This window comes from Pteropus vampyrus, unplaced genomic scaffold (genome assembly GCF_000151845.1).
Source record: "Pteropus vampyrus isolate Shadow unplaced genomic scaffold, Pvam_2.0 Scaffold3, whole genome shotgun sequence".
Classification (NCBI taxonomy): domain Eukaryota; kingdom Metazoa; phylum Chordata; class Mammalia; order Chiroptera; family Pteropodidae; genus Pteropus; species Pteropus vampyrus.
Window position 1 is genome coordinate 17,618,989 of NW_011888784.1, and position 16,198 is coordinate 17,635,186.

At 34.1% G+C, this 16,198-nt stretch overlaps 1 protein-coding gene across 4 annotated transcripts in view; it reads left to right on the plus strand.

The window, feature by feature from the left end:
• Positions 1-14,657, plus strand: part of B4GALT6 (beta-1,4-galactosyltransferase 6) — a 61,607-nt gene extending 46,950 nt beyond the window's left edge. For all 4 annotated transcript variants that reach the window (XM_011361932.2, XM_023531819.1, XM_023531821.1 and 1 more), the window contains 5 exons: positions 1,667-1,783; positions 7,988-8,175; positions 11,455-11,577; positions 11,857-11,958; positions 12,461-14,657. In XM_011361932.2, coding sequence (XP_011360234.1) covers positions 1,667-1,783; positions 7,988-8,175; positions 11,455-11,577; positions 11,857-11,958; positions 12,461-12,608 — 678 coding nt within the window. In that variant the 3' untranslated portion in view covers positions 12,609-14,657. The remainder of the gene's footprint in view (positions 1-1,666; positions 1,784-7,987; positions 8,176-11,454; positions 11,578-11,856; positions 11,959-12,460) is intronic.
• The last annotated feature ends 1,541 nt before the right edge of the window (positions 14,658-16,198 follow it).

The following is a 16,198-nucleotide window of genomic DNA, read 5'->3' on the forward strand; positions in this document are numbered from 1 at the left end:
TTTTTGTTCACTTTTTAAATTAATCTATTTTAAGAATTTAAAAATTTCTCTCACTTATGATCCTGGTAATTTAAAATACCCAAGTAAATCTTACTATTTTCTCTTGACTATATCTAATGCCATGTCCTGATTTTACAAGTAGGATTAGCTCCTAAGCCTATGCATTCCCAATTATTTATATTTATCCATTATTAGTAAAACGTATTTGGTATATGTGACATTTTAATAAATCATAGACTTAATGTTCTTACATAATTTTCAGTTATAACCAATTTAGATTGTATTTAAAAATCCACAATATAGAGTGACACAGAAATTTTGATTAGATATATTCTGACTGTTACATTCTTTGAAAATCGAATGATTTTAGAATTTATAATCTGTAGAAAACTTATTTTAATTTCAATAAATTTATTAGAAAATTCACAATTATAATAAAGCCAGTTTAGTTCAGAAATTGCTAAGAAAAGTAATGTTTGGAAAAGATTTTAGTTTTTTCAAAGGCAAAATGAACTGTAGGGTGACTTGGTTTATATGACAAAGTTTGGATGTAGAAAATAAAGAATTTGAGTAAACGATGATGGATAATTATTCATTTATTCCCATATTATATAACACATTTTGTATAGATGGTATTTTTTAGTCTTGATTTTGATAGTTCCAATAAATGGTTTTTTTCCTATTAAAGATTAATCTACTGAGAAACCATTCTAATTTCCATATACATAGTTTTTCTTTTATATTTTTGGATTATATAAGAACAAGTTTCTTTGATTTATAAAGGACAAATTTCTGTTTTCTGTGCCGCTTACATGATCTTTTTTTGTTAAGCTTAATATGCTAACACAATTTTATCATTAGTTTTATTTTAAATTGAGTATTATTCTACCACCGAAATAAACATAAAATGTAGCAAAAATTATATTGCGCATTTTGAATAAGTGAGAAATATATTAACGTGATTACAAAAATTCATGTATATCCCATGACATATCTGTTATATTTCTTAAAAATATCCCTAGGCCAGATAAGCCATGTATAGGATAATAGATATTCAAGTGGAATCTCTCTTAAATTCAATTTAAATACCATTGTTATTATTTATGATCTACTTTAAAACCTAGACATTATCTTGAGACAGAGACATCCCTCTCCCTCACTCCTGATATCGCATCCATAAACAAATCCTGTCTGTTTACCTCTCAAATGTTTCAAAACTCTATGCACCTCTCTTTTCCTCCACCCTCACCTCAGGTCAAGCTTCCATTACCTTTTGTCCCAACTGTTTATTGCGTTAATTTCCTAACCAGCTCCCTGAATCCATTTTTGGCTTTCTCTAGTCTGTTCTTCATAGTAGCTTCTGCTGTCACCAAATTTGATTTTATCACTGGATTTAATTTTTTCCACAACTTTTCATACTGTTCAAAGGATAAAGACCACAGTTCTTAGACTGGCCCTCAGAGCCCATTTCTACCTCCCCAGGTTCCCAAGACCGTAAATGGCACGAAGGCAAGGGCCATGTCTATTTTTGCTCATTGTTAGGTCTCTGATGAGCAGATTCATAAGGGTGTGACTGTGAAACCATCAAAATTTTAAGGGTTAGTTTTCATCTTTACTTGTAGGACTTGATGCAATATTATTTACAGGTGACTATTTTGTTTTAAAGGTGGCAGTTCTCATTCCTTTCCGTAATCGCCATGAACATCTTCCAATTTTTTTCTTGCATCTGATTCCAATGCTCCAGAAACAGCGGCTGGAATTTGCCTTTTATGTCATTGAACAGGTGAGAATATTTTTCAAAGTGGTAACTAAGTCTAGTAGAATGTAATAAACTCAGATATGATTTGATCAAAAATATTTAGCTTAAGGTTAACCAGATAACGCAAATCTTTGGTTTTATATTTGGGTAAAATTGAATTTTAGATTGGGCTGTTAGTGGTACATACCACATTACTCTATTTGTCAGTTGATGTGCTCCTGTCATTTTTAATCGTCCCATATCTTACCTATTAAAATGAATTTTTTCTCTATCCTTCACATTTTCAGCTAATTTTTTCTCTAAATATTTTTCTTGTCTCAGCATAGCATATATACAATTACTTTCCATCTTTTTGAACCCTTTAGAGATACTTGCCATACTTCTATTTTTTCCCACTTTTGTCGTTAATTTTATACTTAAAATGGCATCTTTGATTTTTTTCTTCCCCACTCCACCTCCCAAACATTAAGGCACTTGATGAATTTTATCACTGATTTCCATGTAGCATTTCTAAAATCATACATTTTGTTTGTGTTTCAAATACAATATAATTTGGATACTTCTGATTTTGATATTGATGAACTCATTTTATCCTGATCTTTCCTTTTTTTACTCACACTAAAGCTGACTGAAAATGTATTTCCTTATTTATAAGTAGATAGAAAGTGACCCAGTTTATATTATTAGGTCCTTCTTTTTTTTTTTTTTGGTCAAAAATATTCTAATTTTATTCCTAAAATTGTAATATCTAGTGTGTTTTGCCAGCTCCTTTGTAGTTTATTCTAGGAACTCCTTTATTTCTTCTTTTTTTTAAATTTCTTATTCCTTGCTTCTTGCCTCTATTCCCCGGCAATATTTAGTTTTAAATATAATTTACACTTTTCTGTACGTAAATCCCTTTTAAGATTTGTTCTCCGTGCATATATTGATGCATATAGTACATATTGCATATGTATGTTTTAGTGTAACAACCTATACCATGAAAATTTGACTTTTTTTTTACTTGATAACAAATCAAAAATTTTAGATACTTTCATGAATCGTAGCTGCAAACTTCTAGGTTAGTTTTACGAACTGCTAGTTTCCTTTTTCAAAACTTCAGTCTCCAAATGTGTCAGGAGATGAGCTATCTGCTGCAGTGTTTTTAAAAGCGTATTCTCTTGAGAGTTTAGCATCAGTGAATTATTTTGTGTATGTGATGAAGTAATCTTTGCGAAGCAATTTAAATCCATATTTTATACACTTCTTAAGTCAGAATCTCAACCTGGATCAATATTAATTCAAGCCAGTACATCTGATAGTGTGTGGTTTTGAGCAGTAACATCTTTACCACATATGAAATAGCAGAGTAATTTTTCTGCTGGACTGCTGCCCAGAAGTGCTAAGCAATTGAAGAGCAGCTCAGAACTCCTAGTTAAATATGAAAGATTATATACACATTTACTTGTTCTCCTTTCCAAACTCCTAAAATGGGAATGAAAGAAAAAACTTTAAAAAGGTTATTAAAGCACAAGGACAAAGAGATGGGAGTAGTTGAGAGATTTCAACCCGTTTCTGGAAGTCAAGGAACAGGTGGATCACTGGCAATTCCCTTAGCAGAGCAAAGGATGTTGAAACCCATGTGCTTGATGAGGGCGATTGTGACAAGATTGAATTAATCTGCTGGCCAAACCCTTGCAAATCTTAGCTCTTGAAAGGTGTCACAAAAGGTGGACTGAAGCACTGGCTAAAATTAAGGGAATTGTGTGAAAGTTTGATTACAGAACAATCAAATCCCCAGTTCCTCATCTTTGCTTGTGTTGCAGGTGATTACTCTGTTATATCTTATAGGAAAATGTAAAGTTTATTTTCCGGAGAAACCATACTAGAGAAGGTCCCGACTGTGCTGACAAAGCTCTCCTGTGGGGCCTCAAAACAGAGGGGTTAAGTAAGTGTGCATGCTGACTGACCCTAGGGGCCCTCGGCCCTTTTCACTGTTTGGCTTTTCGAAGCCAGTAGTTAAGTATGAATCTCCCCAACTCCTCCAGCTGAGGGAGGGCACGAGTGCTGTCTTCAGTAGAGAAATAGATTATCCCCAGGAAAAAGATGCCCAATCTAATATTTGGAAGTCTGTGTAGGGGAAGGCCAGTTTATCACTTTATCACCTCCATGACGCCCACTTTCATTCATTCAACAAAGAGGATACAGAAGTGAACAAACCAGGTAAGGCCTCTCCTGTTCCCATGAGGAGAGATGGGCAATAAATAATTGTGTGATATATCAGGTGGTGCTCAGAGCTGAGTGAGGGCAAAGAGAGTAGTAAGGACAAGGAGAGGTACTCTTTAATGCAGTGTTTAATGCAGAAGGCCTCTCAGAGGAGGTGAGGTTGGAGCAGCCATGAATAATGTTGGGGGAATGCGCATTTCAGGCCAGGCAAGAGCTGCGTGGTGTGTTTGGGGAACGAGGTCAGTGTCACTAGAGTGATGAGTGGAGGACATCAGAGAGGGGTTGAGAAGCAGATAATGAAGGACCTAACAGGCCAGGGTGAGGACTTTGACTATTCCATGTGAAGTGTGAAGTTGGAAGATTCTGGAGGATTTTGAGTAGAAGAATGACATGATCTAAGTATTGTTTTAAAAAGATGATTATTCAGAGAATAGACTGAGGGGGACAAGGGCTGAAACAAGAGCAGATAGGAAGCTTTTGCAGTTGTCCAGGTAAGAGGAGAGGTTGACTTGGGCTGCTATGGGAAGAGGTGAGCAATGGTTGGGTTTGGGCTATGCTGGATTTAGAAATGATATTTACTGAAGAGTTAGATGTGCTGTGTGAGGGATGGAGAACAGTTAACAGTAATGTCAGGGTTTTTGCCTTGCACAAGGCTGTTGCCATTTTCTGAGCTATGGAAGTGTAGAACACTGCGGAAGAGGAATGAGGCTTTGTGGTTTTAGTTTGGTTTGGGATTCGCTCATGCACACTCAGGTGTGTATGTGTGTGGTGTAGGTGTTTGAGTCAGGAGTGGTATGCCGCGATCCTTACATACATACATGGTGATTTCTCTTAGCTCTCCAAGTGTCTTACTCTCAAGCATGATTGGGCAGCCAAGGGTTCTCAGATTTTGAAGAAAGCCTCCACAAGAGGAGACAAAATCAGTCAAACAAAAGGGTGTGTAGAAAATAAGAGACATTGGAGAGAATAGAGGAAATCTTAAAAGGAAAAGAAAAGAACAATAACAAAGTCATAATCAGTATTCACAGAGAATGAAGGAAAGATAACAAATCCATGTAAACAAAAACAGGACACTATAAAGAAAGAATAATCAGTACAAGCAAGTTATTGAAAATGAAAATATGATAACTAAAAGAAAACTCTCAACAGAATGGCTGGAAGATAAACTTAAGAAAATAACCCCTAAAACAGAAACAAAACAGGAGTACCAATATATCACAGGGTAACCAGCTTCTAAGATGGCCCCAGTGAACCTCTCCTCCTTGTAACCAGGCCCTTGTGTGGTCTCCTCCCTCAGTGAGTAAGGGCTGACTTGTGCGGGCAACCAAACTTCAGAGTGACAGCATGTGACTTTGGAGGTTAGATCATAAAGACATTGCTGCTTCTGTCGTGGTCTCTTGGATCACTCACTCTCAGGGAAGCCAGCTGCTAAGTCATGAGGACATTCAGGCAGCAGACCTGTGGAGAGGAATCAGTTTGCAAGCTTCATCTTGCCGGCCATGTAAGTGAGCCAGCTTGGAAGTGTATCCTCCAGCTGAGGCCCAGACATCATGGAGCAGAGATAAGGCATATGTGCTGTGCTGTCAGGATCCTCTGTCCACAGATGCTGTGAGCACAAGAAATAACTATTATGTTTTGAGCCACTAAGTTTTGCTGTGATTTGTTACACATCAATAGATAACTAATGCATTCACTAATAAAGGTTCTGGAAAAATGTAGCAGAAAAAATTAGGGTGGAATGGGGGAAAAGGACCCAAGAACTAATATAAGAAAATTTCCCAGAAGCAAAAACATGAGTCTTCAGATTAAAGAGGCCCAGATGCACACATGGATAAAACATAGGTCCCTTATTCAGCATGTTATTTTTGAAATTTTAGAATACAAATTAAAAAGGGAAGATATCAAAAAGGTTCTGCAGGACAAATTACCATTGAGTCTTCAGATTAAAGAGGCCCAGATGCACACATGGATAAAACATAGGTCCTTTATTCAGCATGTTATTTTTGAAATTTTAGAGTACAAATTAAAAAGGGAAGATACCAAAAAGGTTCTGCAGGACAAATTACCATTGTATCATAATCATATGACCCTTCTCAACAATTCTGATAGCTAAAAGATTGTAGAACCATGCCTTTAAAATTCTAGGGGAAACTGATTTTCACCCTAAAATTATTACCCAGCCAAAATGTCTATCAAATGTGAGGATAGACTGATGGCATTTTCAATCATTCATTGACTTAAAAAAAAAATGTTTTTTTTTCCATGGACCCTTACTTAGGAAATTGGTGAGGGATGTGCCTCAGCAAATTGAGAAAGCCAAGTAAAAATACAGAGGATCTAGAGAATGAAAGAGAAGTGTGATAGTTGTACATGGTCAGACTGGTCCAGACTGGAGCAAGAACTGAGGGCAGTGGGAGGTGGAGAAAGAACTGATAGATGATTTGATGTGTTTGAATGATTATATCAATTATTAATAGATATAGGGCATATTTATGGGGACTTTTGTATAAAGTAATATGGGAAACTAAGAAAACAGAAGATAGGTATTATTCCCAGTTTGAGAAAGAAAACAGAATGCTAATCCTAATTCACTCAGCACTCAGGAAATATTTCCACAGTCCTAATAATGTAAGCACTATCGATTTAATCAGAAATTATGATATAACTATATTGGGAGAGGGCACGGAGGGGCTGTGAGTGTGGTGCTGTAAAAAAGCATGGTAAGAAGTCAACAGACAGTCTGAAGTTAATAAAGCAAGGAAAAATCAGAACTCTTATTATCCTGAAACATGGAGATAAGCACCAGAATACACTGCTAGAGGAGTCGAAATGTATTGCTTTCGGAGGATGAAAATGGGTTAGACATAGAATCTTTTATTTATATTACAAGCCATTAAGTATTATGTCCACATTTAATAAGAACGATTTTTAAAACCTTGAAAGAAAGTCGTTCAAGCTGATGTTGATAAACCAGTAATAACATTATAACTGAACTCCCTTTCCATTTTCTTCCATCCATTTCACTGGTGAAGAAAGAAGCTATAAAAAGTAAAGTGATTTCTGTTCCCTCAAGTTAGTGCAGGACCCAGGAGTGAAAATTAGCAGTTTTTCACTCTTGAGGTAGTACTCTGCTGATGACTGCTTTGTGTATCTCATTTGTTCCTGTCCTAATCCTTTTTTGTTTATATTTTGGAAATGATTTTGAGAAATATTGCTAAGGCATAGGTAATTGCTGTTTAATATTCTTTAGATACAGAATGAAACTTTTTATTGCTAATGTACCTTAATATAATTTCTTGCATAAAGAAAGGTAAGTGGTTATAATATAGGAGGTTGGGTTCAGTGTAATAAGTTCCCATTTTTTTTTTGGTCCCTTAAAATACTCTTGGTGTTTATCATAAGCAAGAATAATAAAATAGGAACTGTTTGTTGCCTAGGCATTTTAATGTATTTTCCCTAGTAATAAAGGAAAATGACTTTAATAAAGGAAGTTGGGTTTTTTTTATAATAAGTTCCAATTGTTTTTGTCTCTAAAATTGCCTTTGTCTTTATTATAAGCATTATAATACAGAGTAGCCCTCCTTGGCCTTGTTGTGTAAGAGAAGGGTTACTGTTTGTTGAGTCACTTTCAGTTTCCTGTTTTTCTTAGTCTTGACAGCATATGGAAAGCTTCACTAAAAGAATACAACCTCTATTATTTTTAATGGCTTTATTTTTTTTCTTGTCATAAATAATCTATATCCTGATGTATTTGAAATAAAAGAGAAACGTGAATGATGTCATTATGGAAATGTGATAATTGACCAATGGACTAGACAATAACATTGTTTTCTCGTATGTTACCAAAGTATAAAATAATGCAAGTAAATTTAAGCAGTATATTTGAAAACCCTGAGGGGTATTCTTTTATCTATTTGATTCAAATGCATTTGTTATTTGACCATGATTCAACAAGTTAGAGAATTATAGAAAAAAATCAGATGACAAAGCCTGAGCACATTTCTGTTTTTTCTCCCTGTGGAGACTGGCACACAACCTTTTAACCGTGCAATGCTCTTCAATGTGGGCTTCAAAGAGGCCATGAAAGACAGCGTCTGGGACTGCGTTATCTTCCATGATGTAGATCATCTACCCGAAAATGATCGAAACTATTATGGATGTGGAGAAATGCCACGTCATTTTGCAGCAAAGCTGGATAAATACATGTATATGTAAGTAATTTGCAGTCTTCCAGATAGCATACAGAGTACTTACAAAATTGTCACTGAAACGGTAGCAGCATTATATGCCTGGGTCTGAATGTCCAAGAGCCTAAGGAACACCTTTAACTCCTGCCCGTCCTCATAGGGAGCCAGGATGTAGAGTTGCTTGTCATCCATCTAGGTGCTTCCTCACACTGAGGTCTGAGTGTGGGATGGTGGAAAACAGAGACTAGTTTCTGCTGTCAAGCACATGTGGATTTAACTTTTGTTTTTCACACTTAACAGTTATAAGACTTGATTAGTTACATGTATCTCTGAACATCAGTTTCCTTGTTCATTGGAGTAACAGAGCCCATCCACAGGGCTGCTATGTGATCACATATGCTGGGCCTGCCCCAGGTAGGTGCACAGCACCTGTTGTCTCCCTTCTGCTCCCTCTCCCCCAGTGACATTTCAGTGTGGTGAAGGGCCTCTCTTCTGCAGTGTTACCTTCTTTCTAAGCTAGGGATTCTTGACTTGCCTTTAATAATAAGAAACATTTTTTTTTTCTATTCTATGATTACAGATACTTTGAAATGTAAACAGTCATTGGATCTGTGACAATAACTTAAATTGGCATTAAAGCATGCAGCTCTAATCTGGGAAAGAGATCATAGTTTTCATTGGCTAATGGAAGTGGACAGAAGAGAAAATAGCCTGGCACCAGGGAGATGGTGTCTGTGTCCTACCTGCAGGGCAGGGAAGGGCAGTGACTTGACCAGGTGAATCAGCACTAAAACAAGGAAAGAATGGCTTTTTTATTTTTATTTTTTGCTGGTCATTGTCATTATTAGAAAACTTTTTCCTCAATACAGCAGTATGTGAACTCCAAGTCTGCTGTTACCTTGGGAAGGTCATCTAGGTTGAGAATCTGGTTCTTAGCACTTCTGGAAACTCAATTTTGGTCAGCCTGCTAGACACAAATTAGATTCAGGATAATTGATTTTCACTAAAAAATGGTTTATATAAAGGTTATATAAACAAAGAATTCTGAATTAATCGTTTTACTTGGAAATATTAACTTGTAGAGAATGAACTATTCATATCCACCTAGGTGAACCCTAGGGTTAGGAGGGTATCTTGGATTTGAATAGAAATTCAAATGTTAGCTTAGGAAGAATGACAGCGGGTCAGGGAGTGACTGGGCAGTGCACAGACTTCAGCCTTGGGAAGGAGGGAGCCCGATGGAGAATTTCTGCCCCCCAGTGGTGCCCACATTCTGATGGCTGCTGACCAGGAAGCTCAGGTCTGCAGATCAGTGTCTCTCTCTCTTTTGTAAGATAAACACTGCTACACTTTTGCTTGTTGAGCTTACATTTTCTTTTCTTTATTCATACCTTTATTTTATCTAATCTTTTCCATTCTGGGTATCATGCAATCGATTGTTTCCATTTAAGCAGAACAGTAAATGGAATTAATGTGCTTGCCAATTTATACATGTCACTAAACGCATGTGCGCACATGCATGCGCGCGCGCGCGCGCGCACACACACACACACACACACACACACACATTCTTATCCATATCTACCTATCTACTGATCTCAGGTTTCTCCAAAACCACTAGCCTGGGCAAGAATAATCCAAATGGTGTGGGAAACAACAGTGCCATGAATGCTTGTTGGCCATAGTGAACCCCAACTGGTGTTATTACTAGAATCCTAACTTCCCAAGTGCGAGCCTTGTGAGGTCTCTTGGGACACCCTGGCTGTCTGTGGGGTCTGTGTTGCTGATACCGTGTTGGGGTGCCCTTGGTACGGGGTGGAGCTAAGATTGCTTTCTCCTGCAAGCTGAGAGTTTCATGCAGGAGCTCCCTCTCCAATCTTCTGTGGCCACACAAAATCACAGCTGGCAAACAGCACTTCTTCCCCAAAGAACAAGATGAGAACCCCTTTAACAAAAAAGTAAAAATTTTCTCCCTTTCTCTGAGGAAGCTGAGCTGTGTGGCTTACGCCAGCGTTCCTTCAGCTCGATTTTCAGATGCTGTGCACGGTCGTGTTTTCTCTGCTGCCTTCCTCATTGGCCTGACCCCTTTAGGGACTCTGGCACACTACTCCTTGGTAGCACATTTGGGGCCACAGGAATTTATTCAGGTCTGCAAACTCAGAAAACCAATCTATATATAAACGAATAACTTAGTTTGACAAATTCCTTGGAGGATGAGTTTAAGAAACAGAAGGAAAATAAAATCCAAACTAAAAAATATAGTCATTTCTCTGAGAAAGACAAATACTATATGATCTCACTTACATGTGCAACCTTAAAAAAGAAACTCAACCGATATATACAGAGAACAGATTAGTGGTTGCCAGAGGTGGTGTGTCAGGGATGCGTGAAGTGGGTGAAAGTGGTCAAAGGTACAGTCTTCCAGTTATAAGATAAATAAGTCTTGGGGATGTAATGTACAGCATGTATGTACATTACATGCTGGATATAACGTAAATTGTAATATACAGACTGTCGTTAACAATACTGTATTGCATATTTGAAAGTTGTTAAGAGAATAGATCTTAAAAGCTCACAAGAAAAAGAATTTGTAACTGTATGGTGATGGATATGAACTAGACTTATTTTGACAATCATTTCACAGTGTATACATATATCAAATCATGTTGTACACCTAAACTAATACAATGTTATGTTAATTATATCTCAATTTAAAAAGTAATCATTTCTCTAAATATTACATTAAAAATAAATATACTTGCAAATATCTATTGAGCATTTTGGGAGTATAATCCAAACAGATATGATTGTTATAGGAATAAGCACTTATCATTTCAAAATTAAATGCTAGACTTGTTTTTATAATTTATATTTATTCTGGTCTATATAATAACTAATGCATTTATAATTAAGTTCAATTAATTTAGAAAATTTTAGTAGCTAAGCAACATCTAACATTACATTGACAGTATTGATATACTTAGTCAAGTTTACTATGGTGTGAAAATATACAATTTTGAACGCTATTTAGTAACAGTACGAAATATTAAATTTTAATTACCACAGGCGTTTTATTTTGTGGTTTACATAACACATTTAGATGTACTTGTTTCTCTAGAATATAAAAATGTTTTGTTTCTTGGCGTACTTTATATTTCCCAGAGTATGATTTAATCAACGTAATTGTTTATTTGGAAAATAGGGGTATATTTTGCAAAGCACATAAAAGATTAAAAACTTAATTTCATATGGAAAACTGTTTTGATTTTATTTTTAGGATGCTATATTCTGCTTTCTTTTTAGTCTTCCATATAAAGAGTTTTTTGGTGGTGTAAGTGGACTGACAGTGGAACAATTTAGAAAGATCAATGGTTTTCCTAATGCCTTCTGGGGATGGGGAGGAGAAGATGATGACCTTTGGAATAGGTATGTTGAGGTCAAATTGCTTAATAACAGAATTTCTATGAATTTCCTTTCTACTAGGTAAATTGTACTTTGCTAATTCAAGGAAAGGTTCTTTGGGATGGGAAATTTTTGAGGCTCCTAAATCCTATTTTGTGTTTCTCTTTTTTTTGAGTGCCTTCTGAAATTACTAACAACATATACATTAGAGCATTCTTTTTTATTTTAAATTGAACTCATGTAATCAATGTTTATGTCAGATTTTATTTCTTTATATTTTCATTTCCACATGTTGTATTTCAGAGTTCACTATGCCGGATATAATGTAACCAGACCAGAGGGAGACTTAGGAAAATACAAATCTATTCCTCATCATCATCGAGGTGAAGTCCAGTTTTTAGGACGGTAAGTTTAATATCATCTTCAGATACCAGGGTTTCAAAATTATTTAATGTATGAAAAATATTAAAAAATGCATTACACCCTCAAAAAAATTTTCTGAAGGGAATTTTCTGTCAATATCATTTTTTATAGAAGTAAAGTATTTTTGTGCTTGTTTTAAAGAGAGAGATATATATATATCTACATATACACATACAGTTATGTTACGTTAAAGAGCCCAGTTAATTATTTATATGAAAAGTGTTTTCTTAATATAAAACATAATACATTTTATTTCTTAAGGATGTTTAAATTGTAAGGGTGCAGAATAATTTTTTCAGGTGGATTTTAAGACTTGTAAAAATGCTAATTTACAACAGTAGTTTAGAAAGGTTTTTAATTATGTATGAAAACCAAAAATTATAAAGAACTTTAACTACTTTAATTTATAAAAATGACCTTGAGCATTTTCCTCATCATTTTCTTTTTGTACATGTTTTCTGATACTTTTTTCTCAATACTATAGGTATAAATTGCTAAGGTATTCAAAAGAACGTCAGTATATCGATGGATTGAACAATTTAATATATATGCCAAAAATACTCATTGATAGGTTGTATACAAATATATCTGTAAACCTCATGCCAGAGTTAGCTCCAATTGAAGACTATTAAAACAAGTCACTCTGTTGGCAAGATAGACCCGAATGCTGGATCATAAACTTGGAATGCACTCTTCATGGAGGTCAGTGAATGGATGTGTCACAGTGCCCTGTCCTGTGAGAAGAAGAGCCGGCAGTCCTCAGTGTTTACCGTGAGGGTTTGTAGTCTTCTTCCTCCCCTCCTCTGCTTTGAGACACACTCCCATGACGAGCACTGCAAAGACTAGCTGCAATTGCTTAAGATTGGAAGTTAAGAGAGCTCCCTACAAAGAAAAAATTTTTATACTGAAATCTATAATTTAATTCAAGAGAATGCTTTATTTCTGTTTAAACATATTTTGTACATATGTGATGTAAATTAATGTGTTCAAAATGTTGAAAAATAAGATGTGTTGCAGTTTTGCATGTAATTGATTATGCCTTTATTGGACTTTTATAGACTTTTTTTTATTTGCATGGAAAAAAAACAATGTAAATTTATGTCACTAAACAAAGGTTAACCCTTGTGTGAAATGAAGGAACTGTCAATAATTGACAGCCAACTAATACAGTTAACTGTTATACTAGTTTTGAGCTTTAGACCTTCAGCCTTCTGTGTGGAAGAAGTCACAGCTTTCTTAGGATCTTAAAGGGTAAGAAGAAAAGGCTTAAACAGCTTTTCTTCTTACCAGGATTACCTGTATTTTTCCTTGCTTGCAATCTCATCAGATTTTGCTAGATCACAACCATATCGTTTATGCATATTGCATGAGTATTACCAAGAAAATCTTAAAAGTTGTGATGTGACATGATATAAAGGACTTCTTTATGTTAAATGTCTTTCATTTACCTCTGGTGTAAGTGTCAGGGATTTTGTGCCTCAAAAAAATGTTCCCAAGGTTGTGTGTTTGTACACTTTTTTGTTGCTGTTGTTTGTTTTATTATTTCTAGTTCAGAAGAGCCAAAAATTTTTTTTAAAGAACAAGTTATAGAAAACCCAATAGTACTTATACCAATGAATTATACTATTAGATAAGAAATTAAATGTTCTATTTTTATGAAGATAAAAGCTTAGTAGATAAAATTTTTAAGTTTAATTCTCAGACTCATAGAATTTCAAGTTTGGGAAGGATTCATTTTAATGTTGGCCAATATCGTTTAAACTTTTTTCACTAAAAAGTTACATCTCTGGTGTTAGTTATTAAAATTTTCTCACTAAAAGCATAATTTAATAGAATTACATTATAATACATAATCAGTTATTTAAATACATTAATGTTATAAGACACTTCTTGGAAAACAGGTCTTACTACCTGAAATCGAGTATATTACTTTAACTTAAATTTGGGTGAAGTTTTTATGGCAAAACCAAATATTTTTATTTTGAAAATTGTCAATTATTTTAAACCAAAGATTCTTTAAAATAACTTAAGATATTTTCACAAATTTAAAACAAAAAATTATGTGTGTATAAAGTGAATCTTCAACAACAGTGGAGAACAATAAAGATCTATTTTTGAGAGATGTTTGAATAACATTTGCCTCATGAATTGTTCACCTAAAACTGAAATATGGCTATTTATCTCAGGTTGTAAGTTTAATTTTGAAGTGTCATTTTCTATGGTAATTTTGGTAACACAAATGGCCACAAATCTAATCACAAAATAATGGAATTCTTGTACTTTCAGAAAACTAATAGCTCTCTGTTAGGATACCAAACAGAATTCTTTCACATTTATTTCTTAGAAATAATTCCAAAATATTTGTGTCTCAATTTTTTTTGCTTATAGTGAAAATAATGAAAAATCAAAACTTCTGAAAAGTAAGATGTTTGTTTTTAATTTGTGTATCTCTTCATTTTCTTTCTCATAACCAATGCAGATTTTTAATTCGAAGAAATGAAAGAAAATAAATTGAGAAAGTTAACATTCATTGATCGCTAACAAGATAGCAGGGGCACAGAAGCATAATTCATAAAATAATAAACCAATTAAATATTTTAGTTAGGGGAAAATTAGGTTTATTTCTGAGTCTTATTAGGGAAACATTTTAATGTGAAGCTGCCCATAGTTTAGAATCTTTTCATTTTGATATCCATTTTATAATTTCAAGAAAACTTAGTTCTCTTGATTCTGCCTTACTTTCTCAGATTAAGTCTAATAGTAATTTTTGTTTTAGGAATGAATCTGCAATGAATCTTGCTTTTTTCAGTTTTGAATATGATATGTCATCCTGTGAAAGCCATCTCATTAGTTTGCTTTTTGTCTTTTGATTTTTGTTTGTTTTTGTGCTGCTTTTTAAGTGCAGACCCAAAATTGATTTTTGTCTATAAATAGTGACTTTTATATGTTTCAATAAAAGTAACAGTTTTGCCCTGTTATCTTTATTTTATGAAAATACATCTGTTTCATAAAAATTAACAAATACATTACATATGCAAACTATCTTCTTTATAGTTATGTTTGATGGATTTATTAGTGAACATGTATTCTTGACTACTTTATCAGGTGCTATGCAAGGTATGTGTATGGAAAAAGTATTATTTAATTTCTAAACAAATCAAGTCAAGCAAGTTGAAATAGTTCTAAAATTATGAAGATATCTTCTGATAGCTTATTCATTGTATTTCTTAATCTCAAAGTCAAGAAACAGATATATATGGACATAGAGTTAATACGAGGTCCCCATGGCAGTACTAGGAAAGATATATAGTGCTTTTCAACTAGAGAAAGTAGTGATTAATGGGCCTGTTTGTAGAAAAAGGAAAAGTGTTCACATTTGCTATAACATTATGTCTAAACCATAGTAGTGATAGTCATTTAAATCTTTGCCAAAACTAATGAATATTTTTTAAAATCTAAATTTAAATTTCTGTTTCTATTTTGTGAAAAGTTGTTCAATAAGAAAACCCTGTTTGCAATATTCTGTAAGTACAAAATTACATCTTAAAAACTTGCTTATACTCCTTTCTCAGTCAAAAGATTGATATCCATTTTTTTAAAAAATGGAAAAATATGCAATACAATATTCTCCCTCTTTTGGAGGCTCCCTATGAGTGAAAACAGATTTTGCATAATTTTATTTGGCCTTTGCTCATCTCTGTTATTTATTTTTTTTTGTATTTTACAGACAAATATTAGCACTCTAGATTTATTGCCTTGTATTTGCAAGTATGCCAATTGAGAGAACCCAAATGGCCATAGTGGTGTTTATAAGAAAGAGGAAGTGTACTTAAGAAAGGCTTTTACATAAATGCACTGAAATAAATGCTAGTAATTTCTTGTATTTTCATTTTTTTTTTTGCTTCTCATGAAAATGTTTGTACTTTTTTATCATTGTCTTTTATGAAATATAATGTTCTAAAGACTTTGTGTGATGACGTAATTATTTTCTCTCAGAAACTTTTTTTTGGGTTATCTGGGTTTTTCATTGTCGTGTGTGTTTTTCTAAATTTCAAATGAATATTTTTATGAATAGCTTGGTTGCACTAGGTTTGTAACATAAACATAAGACTATCACATCATCTACTTTTGCAAGTTTTAGGTAAATAACTGTAAAGATCACCTTATAGCTTTTTCCTCAAAAGAGACACAGTAATATTTAAATATTTGTCCTCAATACAGT